Source organism: Somniosus microcephalus, chromosome 12, assembly GCF_052327205.1.
Source record: "Somniosus microcephalus isolate GS21.2 chromosome 12, FLI_Smic_1.0, whole genome shotgun sequence".
Classification (NCBI taxonomy): domain Eukaryota; kingdom Metazoa; phylum Chordata; class Chondrichthyes; order Squaliformes; family Somniosidae; genus Somniosus; species Somniosus microcephalus.
The window spans coordinates 18,316,895-18,330,326 of record NC_140998.1 but is presented as its reverse complement, the minus strand read 5'-3'; the positions used below and the strand labels follow the sequence as shown (position 1 = coordinate 18,330,326).

The 13,432-nt window shown below is 50.4% G+C and overlaps 2 protein-coding genes across 3 annotated transcripts in view; one reads left to right on the top strand and one right to left on the bottom strand.

The window, feature by feature from the left end:
- The window catches only part of efcab11 (EF-hand calcium binding domain 11), a 140,918-nt gene extending 136,646 nt beyond the window's left edge, over positions 1-4,272 (bottom strand). For both annotated transcript variants that reach the window (XM_086002634.1, XM_086002635.1), the window contains exons 1-2: positions 4,191-4,272; positions 3,103-3,181 (exon numbers count right to left, since the gene is read on the bottom strand). In XM_086002634.1, the coding sequence (XP_085858760.1) occupies positions 3,103-3,180 (78 nt within the window). In that variant the 5' untranslated portion in view covers position 3,181; positions 4,191-4,272. The remainder of the gene's footprint in view (positions 1-3,102; positions 3,182-4,190) is intronic.
- A 1,951-nt stretch (positions 4,273-6,223) lies between these two features.
- The window catches only part of tdp1 (tyrosyl-DNA phosphodiesterase 1), a 192,504-nt gene continuing 185,295 nt past the window's right edge, over positions 6,224-13,432 (top strand). Inside the window, 4 exon segments of the mRNA XM_086002633.1 lie at positions 6,224-6,451; positions 10,313-10,471; positions 10,473-10,916; positions 10,918-11,038. Coding sequence (XP_085858759.1) covers positions 10,316-10,471; positions 10,473-10,916; positions 10,918-11,038 — 721 coding nt within the window. The 5' untranslated portion in view covers positions 6,224-6,451; positions 10,313-10,315.

Genomic DNA, 13,432 nt, shown 5'->3' with positions numbered 1-13,432 from the left:
GTCCGCATGCCCGATACGAGACTCCTAAAACAAGCGCTCTACTCGGAGCTCCGGCACGGCAAGAGAGCCCCAGGTGGGCAGAGGAAACGCTTCAAGGACACCCTCAAAGCCTCCTTGAAAAAGTGCAACATCCCCACCGACACCTGGGAATCCCTGTCCCAAGACCACACAAAGTGGAGGAGAAGCATCCGGGAAGGCGCCGAACACCTCGAGTCTCTTCGCCGGGAGCAAGCGGAAGCCAAGCGCAGGCAGCGCAAGGAGCGCTCGTCAACCCAAGCACCCCACCCACCCACCCCTTCAACCACCGTCTGCCCCAACCTGTGACAGAGACTGTAGGTCCCGCATTGGACTCATCAGTCACCTGAGAACTCTTTTAATGTGGAAGCACGTCATCCTCGGTTCTGAGGGACTGCCTAAGAGAAGAGAAGATTGTTCGTCTGCTCTAACTTGCTCTTCAAAGACACCGCCAAGGTGCCCCCAGACCAGGGCATGAGCTTACTATCCAATCAGCCGCTGTCCCACCAGAGTTCTTGAGATGCCCCCAAATGTAACGTCAGAATGGAGGCAGAGTGAAAGCGCACACAATGGCCACTAGGTGGAGCCTGTGTGCACTTTTATTATCCATTAACATCCAGTGGCAACATTTTTCAAACAAAAGTTTCAAATCAAACAGAAGGTGAAAACTTGTTACTGTGCAACATAAATACCTTTCAATATACAACTTAATCCATTCACATTTTTTTTTTTTAAGTCCCTTTCGTACTAAAATTACACTGAAACCTTCCTTCCTGGCACCAATGAAACAATTTTCTACATGTAAAAAGGTGCTATATAAATGCAAGTTGTTGTAAATAACAATTGAATGTTAGTATTAATTTAATTCTCATTTCTCTATATGATTTAATCTATTTTACATTCATTTATTTTTGCAGAATAAGATACAGCCAGGTAATCACGCCCATAGATTCACACGGCATCCTCGGCTTAAAGGGAGGGGAGACCCTTTGCTCAAGGTAATTCCCTTTGCGTGTCTGGTCTGCATTTGACTGCTGCCCGTTCTCACGATACGCCTCGCTTCCTGCTCCGAGAGTGTGTGTTGGCGTTTTGAACCTCTGCCTCTTTTCTCAGCTGCTCCGTGATGTGCACTACAGGGAGAGGCTCCAGGGATGGGGAAATTACAGTCACGTGGAGGGACTGGAGCAGCTGGGGTTTATTCTCCTTGGAGCAGAGAAGGCTAAGAGGAGGTTTGATGGAGGCGTTTAAAAATCATGAAGGGTTTTGACAGAGTAAATAGAGAGAAACTGTTTCCAATGGCTGAAGGGTCGATAACCAGAGGACACAGATTTAAGGTGATTGGCAAAAGGACCAGAGGCGACATGAGGAAAAACCTCTTTATGCAGCGAGTGGTGAGGATTTGGAATGCGCTGCCTGATAGGGCGGTGGATACAGATTCAATAGTAGCCTTCAAAAGGGAATTGGATAAATACTTGAAGGAGCAAAAATGTCAGGGATACGGGGAAAGAGCAGGGGAGTGGGACTAACTGGATTGCTCTTCGAAAGAGCCGGTGCAGACTCGATGGGCCGAATGGCCTCCTTCTGTGCTGTACTATTCTATGATTTCAATGGTGGTTGGGGGGGGGGGGGGGGGAGGGAAGGGTTAATATTTTATAGAAGCGAGGGAACTGAACTGGAGGCCCTCCCCCATCAGCTGGGTTCTCTCGCCTCTGAGTCAGCGGGTTCAATTTCCACTCGAGACTTGAGCACAAACTCCCCAGTGCCACTACTGAGGGAGTGCTGCACTGTCAGAGGTGCCGTTCGGACGAGACATTAAATCCCGTCTGCTCGCTCAGGTGGATGTAAAAGATCCCACGGGCACTATTTTAAAGAGCAGGGGAGTTCTCCTGGGCCAATATTTATCCCTCAACCAACATCATGAAGGCAGATTTTCTGGTCATTGGTGTTTGTGAAACCTTGTGTGTGTAATTTAGTTGCCACTTTTCTCTACATAACAGCGACTACACTTCACAAGTACTTAATTGGCTGTGAAGTGCTTTGGGATAAGAACAGAAGAATTAGGAGCAGGAGTCGGCCATTCGGCCCCTCGAGCCTGCTCCGCCATTCAATAAGATCATGGCTGATCTTCTACCTCATCTTCACTTTCCCGCCTGACCCTCATATCCCTCGGTCTCTGTCTTGAATAGACTCAACGACTGAGCCTCCACAGCCCTCTGGGGTAGGGAATTCCAAAGATTCACCTCCCTCTGAGTGAAGAAACTTCTCCTCATCTCAGTCCTAAATGGCCGACCCCTTATTCCGAGACTGTGACCCCTGGTTCTAGACTCCCACAGCCAGGGGGAAACATCCTCCCTGCATCTACCCTGTCAATCCCCCTCAAGACTTCTAGAAGTTTCAATGAGATCACCCCTCATTCTTCTAAACTGTAGAGAATACAGGCCTAGTCTGCTCAATCTCTCCTCATAGGACAACCCCCCCCATCCCAGGAATCAGTCCCAAGGTCATGAACGGCGTTATAAAATGCAAGATCTTTCTAAGATGGCTGCACCTGAAGGTACAGTCACTGCACCAGATTTCAAAGCGAAAAGTTTTCAAGATTTAAAACCCCCCATTCTTCAACAGATGGATAAACCACCTTGCGGATGAGCCGTTAAACAGAAGCCCCCCCCGTCTGCCCCATCAAGTGGATTTAAAGATCCCATGGCACTATTTTGAGGAAGAGCAGGAGAGTTATCCCTGGTGTCCTGGCCAATATTTATCCCTCAATCAACATCACCAAAAACAGATTATCTGGTCATTATCACGTTGCGGTTTGTGGGAGCTTGCTGTGTGCAGATTGGCTGCTGTGTTTCCTACTTTACAACAGTGACTACACTTCACAAGTACTTTATTGGCTGTAAAGCGCTTTGGGACGTCCGGTGGTCGTGAAAGGCATTGTAGACATGCAAGTCTTTCTTTTTCAAACATGTTCACCTTGAGGCAGTTCCCCGCACAGTGAGCCCTGCTGTTTTTGGAGGCAACGTGTGGCAGGACCCTCAGTGAGAATGAAGGGGTTTCTCTCCAGCCCCCGGACTTGGGGTCACCTACCATGGCAAAGCGGCTCTTCTCCGAGTCGGTGACTATCCTCTCCTCCTGATAAATGGCGCGAGTCTGTGCTCGATACATCCTGGAACGACCGGAGAGTAACCAGTCAGGCAGCTACAATCTATCAGATCACCGATTCCCCCGTTCCCCCGTTACCCTTGCTCCCGTTACCCCCGCTCCCGTTACCCTCGCTCCCCCGTTACCCCCGCCCCCGCGTTACCCCCGCTCCCCCCCGTTACCCTCGCTCCCCCCGGCCCATCCCCTCTCCCCCCCTTTCCCCCGGCCCATCCCCGCTCCCCCCTTTACCTCCGCTCCCCCCCTTTACCCCCGCTCCCCCCGGCCCATCCCTGCTCCCCCCTTTACCTCCGCTCCCCCCGGCCCAGCCCCGCTCCCCCCTTTACCCCCGCTCCCTCCTTCCCCCATTACCCCTCGCTCCCTCCCCCGGTTACCCCTCGCTCCCATCGGCCCATTCTTGCTCCCCCCTTTACCTCCCCGCTCCCCCCTTTACCTCCCCGCTCCCCCCTTTACCCCTCGCTCCCCCGGTTACCCTCGGCCCATCCTCGCTCCCCCGTTACCATCGGCCCATTCTTGCTCCACTCTTTACCCCCCCCGGTACCCTCGCTCCCCCGGCTCCCCTGTCGCTCCCCGGTTACACCCACTAACTCTCACTGTTTCTGTCACTCTCATTCATTCTCCCCGTTACTCTGTTGCTCACTCTCACTGTTGCTGCGTCCCTCAGTGTTACTGTTACCCTCACTCATTCACTCCCACTGTTACTGTTACCCTCACTCATTCACTCCCACTGTTACTGTTACCCTCACTCATTCACTCCCACTGTTACTGTTACCCTCACTCATTCAGTCTCAGTGTTACTGTTATCCTCACTCATTCACTCCCACTGTTACTGTTACCCTCACTCATTCACTCCCACTGTTACTGTTACCCTCACTCATTCACTCCCACTGTTACTGTTACCCTCACTCATTCACTCCCACTGTTACTGACCCTCACTCATTCACTCCCACTGTTACTGACCCTCACTGTAACTCCCACTGTCCCTCACTCTCTCCCTTACTCTCGGTGTTACTCACTGTTACTGCTCTAGCTCTGTCCCCCTCTCTCTCTCTCAATCTCCGGTCTATTTGAAACTCCTGCTTCCGCGCAACCACAAACTAATTCCTCATTGGATTACTTTTTGCTTCCACTAACTTTCATCACCCACGGTGATTGGCTATCGGTCTTAAAGGGATTGTGGCGTTCTTAAAGGCAAAGTCTTCAGTGCAATTCCCCAATAGAAACACAGCGTTTGTTGAAGCAGTCTTGTGCAGCGATTAACACAAGAGATTGTACTGACAGGTCTACGCGGTTTTAATCACAGCAATTTATTCTTTTTTTAATCGTTTTTCCTTCCCAATTTAAGACAAATTGCACAATCAGAAATATAATTCCTTTTCAGTCGCCTAAGGAAGATCTTCCAAAAGAAAAAGTTAATGCTCAACTTATCTGGGAAGGTCAAAACATTTGTTGAAGTAGAATTATTCAGTGACATTTTAAACACCAGTAAGAGATGAGAAATATATTTAGCACATCAAAAGTCTAAATGTGTCAGTTCCTGTAGAAGTGTCAGCACTCTCAGTGGGTCGCACCCTCTCGCCTTGGAGTCAGAAGGTCGTGGGTTCGAGTCCCACTCCAGGGACTTGAGCACAAAATCCAGGCTGACACTCCCAGTGCAGCACTGAGGGAGTGCCGCACTGTCAGAGATACTCTTGATAAATGGTGCGAATTTATGCTCAATTCATTATGGGATGGCGGGTGCAAATGTGGAGGAAGCTGAGTTCTTAGATCAAGGTGCTGATTGCTGGTCTTATAAAAGAAAAAAAAAGACTTGCATTTCTATAGCGCCTTTCATGACCACCGGCACATCCCAAAGCACTTTACAGCCAATGAAGTACTTTTTGAACTGTTGTAATGTGGGAAACGCGGTGGCCAATTTGCACACAGCAAGCTCAAAACTGAGATGAGGAGGAATTACTTCACTCAGAGGGTGGTAGGTCCATGGAATATGCTGCCCCAAAAAGCTGTAGAAGCTACATCATTACATACATTTAAAACAGAAATAGACAGTTTCCTAGAAGTAAAGGGAATTAAGGGTTACGGGGAGCGGGCAGGAATTTGGACATGAGCCTAGGTTCGGATCGGTCATGGCCCTGTGGGTAGCGGAGCGGGCCCAGGGGCTGTGTAGCCTGATCCTGCTCCTATTTCGTGTGTCTAATTCTGTTAGATTCAGGAGATGGTTCTGTGATAGTGGATTGGCGGTTAGGATCAGATCAACCATGATCTTATTGAATGGCGGAGCAGGCTCGAGGGGACGATTGGCCTACTCCTGCTCCTATTTCTTATGTTCTTATGTTCCCACAAACAGCAACGTGATAATGACCAGATCATATTGTTTTTTTTATATAGTGATATTGGTTGAGGGATAAATATTGACCAGGACACCACCCGCGAGGGCAGACGGGGCCTCGGTTTAATGCCTCATCCGAAAGACGGCACCTCCCTCAGCACTGCACTGGGAGCGTCAGCCTAGATTCGGTGCTCAAGTCTCTGGCGTACAGGGACTTGAACCCACGACCTTCTGACAGAGAGTGCCACAGCCGACACGAGAGAGACAGTAGTTACAAGACTGAGACATTGCTATATAATCGAAGCAGATGGAAGCCCATTGAAGGACATCTCTGTAATCTCCTTCAGCCCCACAACCCCCCGAGATATCTGCGCTCCTCTAATTCTGCCCTCTTGATCATCCCTGATTATAATCGCTCCACCATTGGTGGCCGTGCCTTCTGTTGCAGAGGCCCTAAGCTCTGGAATTCCCTGCCTAAACCTCTCCACCTTGCTACCAATCTTCCCTCCTTTAAGACGCTCCTTAAAACCTACCTCTTCGACCAAGCTTTTGGTCACCTGCCCTAATTTCTCCGTATGTGCCTCGGTGTTCAAATTTCTCGTCTTACAACCTGTGCAGCGCCTTTGGGACGTTTTACTACGTTAAAGGCGCCATATAAATGCAAGTTTGTTTGTGTTGTTGTTGTAGGGGTGTGGGTTTTTTTTGGGGGGAGCGAGATGGATCCAAACGGCCGCTCTTAAAAAGCAAGCTGAGCGAATGCAATCTGAAATGAGAGGAAGTGGGGGATATTAAATGTGGCAGGTCGCTGCTGGTGGCGAGTGCAGGGCGGATGCGGAGGGCGGATGCGGAGGGCGGTAGGACCCGGGGGGAGCGGGCCGCGTTCGCCGAGCCGGGCTGGATACATCGCGGAGCGTTCGATACAGTTGCCTCGCAGCTGGGCTGCAATAGGTGAGGGTCGCACCTACAGTCAAACAAATGCACACTCAACATGTATTGGGTGCAACCCGCGCCCCTACACACATCCCCAGTGCTGGGGCCATCTGCACACGCCGTTCAGCGCTTTGTGTTGGCGAGCACTGGGAGGGAGTGGGGGGAGGGAATCAGCTTTTTTTAAATGATTCGTTCCTGGGCTGTGGGCGTCGCTGGCAAGGCCAGCATTTATTCCTGGGATGTGGCATTTATTGCCCGTCCCTAGTTGCCCGCGAGAAGGTGGCGGTGAGCTGCCTTCTTGAACCGCTGCAGTCCGTGTGGTGAAGGTACTCCCACAGTGCTGTTAGGGGGGGAGTTCCAGGATTTTGACCCAGCGACCATGAAGGATCAGCGATATACTTCCAAGTCAGGATGCTGTGTGACTTGGAGGTGGTGGTGTTCCCACGCGCCTGCTGCCCTTGGCCTTCTAGGTCGCGGGTTTGGGAGGTGCTGCCGAAGGAGCCTTGGTGAGTTGCTGCAGTGCATCTTGTAGATGGTACACACTGCAGCCACGGTGCGCCAGTGGTGGAGGGAGTGAATGTTTAAGGTGGTGGATGGGGTGCCAATCAAGCGGGCTGCTTTGTCCTGGATGGCGTTGAGCTTCTTGAGTGTTGATGGAGCTGCACTTATCCAGGCAAGTGGAGAGTATTCCATCACACTCCTGACTTGTACCTTGTAGATGGTGGAAAGGCTTTGGGGTGTCAGGAGGTGAGACACTCACTGCAGAATACCCAGCCTCTGACCTGCTCTTGTTGCCACAGCATTTATGTGACTGGTCCAGTTAAGTTTCTGGTCAATGGTGACCCCCAGGATGTTGCTGGGGGATTCGATGATGGTAATGCTGTTGAATGTCAAAGCAAAGCTCCATTATTGTAGCAAGCTGCAGTTAGATAAAGCCCTGGTTAGACCACACCTGGAGCACTGTGAGCAGTTCTGGGTACCACACCTTAGGAAGGATATATTGGCCTTGGAGGGAGTGCAGCGTGGGTTTACCAGAATGATACCCGGACTCCAAGGGTTAACTTATGAGGAGAGATTACACAAACTAGGATTGGAAGCCATGGACTTTAGAAGGTTAGGGGGTGATCTGATCAAAGTTTTCAGGATATTAAGGGGAACAGATAGGGTAGATAGAGAGAAACTATTTCCGCTGGTTGGGGAGTCTAGAACTGGGGGGGGCATAGTCTAAAAATTAGAGCCAGACGTTTCAGGAGTGAAATTAGGAAACACTTCTACACACAAAGGGTGGTAGAAGTTTGGAACTCTCTTCCACAAACAGCAATTGATGCTGGGTCAATTGTTAATTTTAAATCGGAGATTGATGGCTTTCTGTTAACCAAAGGTATTAAGGGACATGGGCCAAAGGCGGAGGTCACAGATCAGCCATGATCTCATTGAATGGCCTCCTCCTGTTCCGATGTTCTGATGAGCTGAGAGTCAATGCCTATTGACCCAGGCCATTCTCCCAATGCACACCTCTTATCTGCAGCCAAGCTCCATCCTGAACTGCCCTGTGAATCCCTACAGAAAGCAGGTCACAGTTTAGAAGGGTGTCACCGAGAAAGTATTGTGTACGCAGTTTCTGTGTTGGTGTGAGATCTCTGAGCAATGCATCCTTGATTGGAGATTTCTAGTTCAAGGCAATAAGCAGCCTGCCCAGGAAGGGCCTGTCAGTCGCCTAATAACTGGTGGTAATCTTTCGGGAGAGAAGGTAAGAGGGGTACCTTTTGGGGTTAAGCTGGCTGTTGGCCCGCTGTACTTTAGGGCAACTGTTGATGATTGACCAGCCACCTTGGCTCATCAGTTAGACTTAGAAGGGTCGACATGTCAAATGGGATTCTTCCCGCTTGACTCCAGGTAACCCTGCAAACCAGTGCCCTAACTGGCAGCGTTGGCCAAGCTGGACAAGTTGTGGGAAGCTGACCAGTGCCCAAGCTCTGGTAAACTGTATCGTTACAGCTGGTTAAAGTGTGTACACCTGGGAGGTTCTTGAGACTTGGTTCTTGCCAATCTGCTTCGATGTTTTTTTTTCCCCCTCCCCCCCCTCGTCATTCTTGGGAGGCGGGCGCCGCTGGCAAGGCTGGCATTTATTGCCCATCCCTGCTTCAGAGGGCAGATAAGAGAAAACCACGTCGGTGTGGGGCTGGAGTCACATATAGGCCTAGACCGGGCAAGGACGGCAGGGTTCCTTCCCTAAAGGGACATTAGCGAACCAGTTGGGTCGTGGTGACAATCCGACAGCTTCACGGTCACTTTTACTGAGACCACGTTCTCGGGATTGCTCGTCCAGTAACATAACCACCGCACTATCATACCCTTGGTGTTTAGAATCGTAGAATTGTACAGCACTGAAGGAGGCCGTTCGGCCCATCGAGTCTGTGGCGGCTCTCGTTTCAGAATTGCCTCTGTTTTATTTTGATGGAGCTCCGGTCTTCTTGCATTGATGTATAATGTTGAACCTGAGGCAGTGTATGCCTGGACATAACTGTGAAAACAAATGCGGCTGTTGTAAAGAGAGACTCTCGCATTTGCCACTTCACTGATGCTTTCTTAAAACATTGCGGCTAGACGATTACACTTTAATAAAATTAGATAGATTTCTTTCAGAAGCTGACATTTTAGGATAGAGTATTTGAGTAACTTGAGACGTGACGTGTGGGGAGTGCCGCGTGCTCGGGAGGAACAGATGACTCTGAACCTCTCATTACCAAAGCTCTCCAGCACTGGGGGTTTTTCCTCGCCTCACGTCTGGGTCTGTTGTAGACTCATTGATAGAGATTGATCGCTGTGATTAGTCAACAACTCCATGATCATTGTATCACACGACTACCAGGATGGGCCGGGCTAGACAGACTGGATGCAGGGTGGATGTTTCCCCTGGCTGGGGAGCTCTAGAACGAGGGGTCACAGTCTCAGGATACGGGGTAGGACATTTAGGACTGAGATGAGGAGAAATTTCTTCACTCGGAGGGCGGTGAACCTGTGGAATTCTCTGCCCCAGAGGGCTGTGGAGGCCAAGTCACTGAATATATTTAAGAAGGAGATAGACAGATAGATTTCTAGACGCAAAAGGTGTGAAGGGGTATGGGGAGAGAGTGGGAATATGGTATTGAGATAGAGGATCAGCCACGATCATATTGAATGACGGAGCAGGCTCGAAGGGCCGAATGGCCTACTCCTGCTCCTATTGTTCTATGTAGATGGTCTCTGCTCGTCTAGCAATTCCTATGTTCCTATGTAAACACTGTTGATGTCATTGAATATTATTGTATGACGTCACGCTGGCTGTAGATTTACCAAGCAAATGAACAAAGCCTATGTTATTTTGTCCCATTGGAAAGTAATTCAAACTCTGGACCATATGCTGCACCCAAGCTCCGGTAATCTGGCCCTTGCCTATTTTCATTGGACCAGTAGTGGTGGCACTCTGATGCCAGGTGTCACCAGACATAAATTGGCCCCACAAGTGCCCCCCTTTAGCAGGGCACCACTAATAAAGTGATCTAACCTGAGGTCAAGTCAAAACGAAAAAAGTGCAACGTAAACTCAATCAGCATTTCGTTCTTGTGATTGGTTGTTTCGAAGAAGAGCAGGGGAATTCTCCCCGGAGTCCTGGGGCCAATATTTATCCCTCAAACAACAGATGATCTGGTCATTTATCACATTGCTGTTTGTGGGATCTTGCTGTGCGCAGATTGGCCGCCGCGTTTCCTATGTTACAACAGTGACGACACTTCCAAAAAAAAAAAAGCACTTAATTGGCTGTAAAGCGCTTTGGGACGTCCTGAGGTCGTGAAAGGTGCTGTACAAATGCAAGTTATTTTCTTTTTTCTTTCAAAGACCATGTCTGTAGGGGCGAGCAGACCTCCGAGTCAGCACGGGAGATGGACGGTGTCGAGCAGTGATGAGGAAGATGCTGAGCCTGCCCGACGGAAGGCCGGCCCTGCCCCACTTACGCTGCCTGTCAGAAGAGACTACGTGTCTGATTCGGACGACACGGGTCATTGACGAGGGAGAGTTTGAGGCATCGCGCTTTGGCCAGGGGAATGGTGCTTCTGGAGCAGATAAGCAAGCCCAGAAAGCTCCCAGCACCTGCGAGCCTTCGGGATCTGGTCATTCCCGGCAATCCTCACCGAGCTCTCGCGCATCCCCAGCTGGGAAAATAACAGAGGGACGTGTTGGAAACCCCGTTAAAACTGAAGCGTCCGACCCCGCCAGACAGCCCTCCCCTGCGGTCAAACGGATAAGACCGTCGTCCGAATTGGGCTGGGGGGTCTCCAGCAGCGACGAGGAGCCTGACTCCAAAGCGGAAGCGCGACAGGTCAAGGAGGAGACGGTCCAGGAGGAGAGCTCTGGTCCGAGGAGGAAGAAGCAGCGACTGGAAGAAACGGACCATCATCGCCCCTCGTCAAGTTCAGAAGGGGCATGGCAACCCAAAGCAGAGGACCGCCGGCGAGACCGTAGATAAGTGGGACGTGCTGGAGAAAGCCAAGTCTTACCGTTTTTATCTGACCAAAGTCTCCGGCATCTCAGCCAAGGACAACTGGGGAGCGCTTCATATAAAAGGTAAGACGTCGACTCGTGCCTTTTGAATGTTTTTGGACCCGAGCTTAGTCTAACAATCCAGCCTCTGGACAGGGCAGGGCGAGTCAGTGTCCAGCTAGCTGAGGCAAGCTCCCATCTTGGGTAAGGGTGAGAGAGGGGGAAAAAAAGAACCAAAGCAATGTTTTTTTAATATAGGTCCCCAATTTTATCAATCTACTCTCCCTTCTCTGAGGGTGGAAAGTCATGCTGGGTTACAGTTCCGTCAGCTGCAACCATGCTTCAGGTATCTTGCCCGTGTGCGAGCCTAGGTAGCGAGCAGCGGCCAGTTCGACCCAAGTGGAGACACGAGCGACGATTCCCATCCTGTCCTCGTTTGACGCCCGTGTGTACGTACTTGCCGGCAGCCACCAAAGTGTAATATTGAGGGTATCGCTGGTTGATCTTTTTCTGTTTGGTTTCCAGCCGTGCCTCAGTGGGTCGCATTCTCTCTCGCCTCCGCGTCAGGCGTTTGTGGGTTCATAGTCCCACCCCCAGAGACTTGAGCACACAATCCAGGCTGACACTCCCGGCGCAGTACTGAGGGAGCGCCGCATTGTCGGAGGTGCCGTCTTTCGGATGAGACGTTAAACCGAGCCCCCCCCCCCGTCTGCTCTCTCGGGTAGACATGTAATATTCCAGGGCTGGATAAGCACACGAGGGAGAGAGGAATCGAAGGATATACTGATAGGTTTAGAAGAAGAGTGGTGAGAGGAAGCTTGTGTGGAGCATAAACACCCGTCCGCACAGGCCAGTTGGGCTGCACGGTCTGTTTCTGTGCTGTAGACTCAATGTAACTCTAAATGTATGTAACTATTTCGAAGCGGAGCAGGGGGAATTCTCCCCGATGTCAATATTTATCCTTCAACCAACATCACTATCTGGTCATTTATCTCATTGCTGTTTGTGGGATCTTGCTGTGCACAAATTGGCTGCACGTTTCCTACACTACAGCAGTGACTACACTTCAAAAGCGCTTTGAGATGTCTCAAGGCCGTGAAAGGCGCTATATAAATGCAATGTCTTGTTTTCCCCCCCCCCCCCCCCCCCCCCGACACACTTCCAGACGAGCACGCTCATTACTGTCCCATCTAAGACTGGTTACCTCAGCGTAGAAATGTTTCATTTATCAAAAGAGTTCTCCATCTTACGATCCGAACTAAAGTCAGTCAGTCCTGATAGGTCACATTAACGGGGGGCAAACCCTACTGTGGCCGTGCATCACCTTCCCCCCCAGCCCCCACAACACAATATTCGTCCCTGGGCCGTACACCAATAGCTTTTAGTGAGATGAGTAACTTGCCCCCGCTCTCTGCCACTGGGAGTGAATATGCGAAAGCTTGGAACATACAAAAACCCATGTACAGTCTACCCTGCCGTGGACCCATGAGAGTATCCCGACTGCATGAGTACTCCCCGTTCCCCCCAAAGTTGTGTCGGGGGAGTAAGTCGGAAAGGGTCGCCTCGGGCACTGGGTTGAAGCAGAACCTGGGGCTGCGGGAGATCGGTCCTCCTCCTCTGTGCTGGATTTGATCCCAGTGCTAAAAGCAGCCCAGCTCTCTGGTAAATAAATGTTGGATTAATTTAATTATAATAAACCCCAAAATTCTAGTTTATTCCATGCGGTGATTAATCTGGTGCCCTCCTCACCTTTGTAGACACGATCACCAATGTGGCAACTCCTTCTTCCCCCTCAACAAGAACATGCATCTTCTATCTATTATCTATTTTTTAAATTTATATATATATAAAAGGATTGTGGTGTCTGTCTGTCTGTCCTGGGCATCACTCAAAAGTTGTAGAGCGTACCTACACATATGTTACATCAAAAGAAAGCTTATGATTAGGGGAGTGTCATAGGCATATTTACTTTTTGGTCAGACAATAATTGTTTGGACAGTATACAAAAAACGGACAAAATCCACTCATTAGCGGTTGACCAATCCTACCGCTCATTAACGTTGAGTGACGTGATGGTTGACCAATCCTACGGGGGCACGGGGGGCATTTCATGGCGTTTGTGGGCGGGGCCTAATCCTTCAAACTGCCGAGCGGGAGCTGAGCTGAGGTGAGTGGCGGCCATTAAAGACCGGCCGGGCCTGAAGCTAAAAAAATGGTAATGGAGGTGAGGAAATTGTTGATTCATTAGTATTGATTCAGGAATTTCTCTCTCTCTCTCTCTCTCTCTCTCTCTCTCCCGAAGCGGGAGCTCAGCTGAGGTGAGTCGCGGCCCGAGAGCCCGGCCGGGCCTGAAGCGCTAGGCCACGCACGGGTCACTGCGGCCTGCCTCTAGGTCCTTCCCCACTCTCTCTCTCTCTCTCTCCTCTCTCTCTCTCTTCTCTCTCTCTCTTCTCTCTCTCTCTCTCTCTCTCTCTCTCT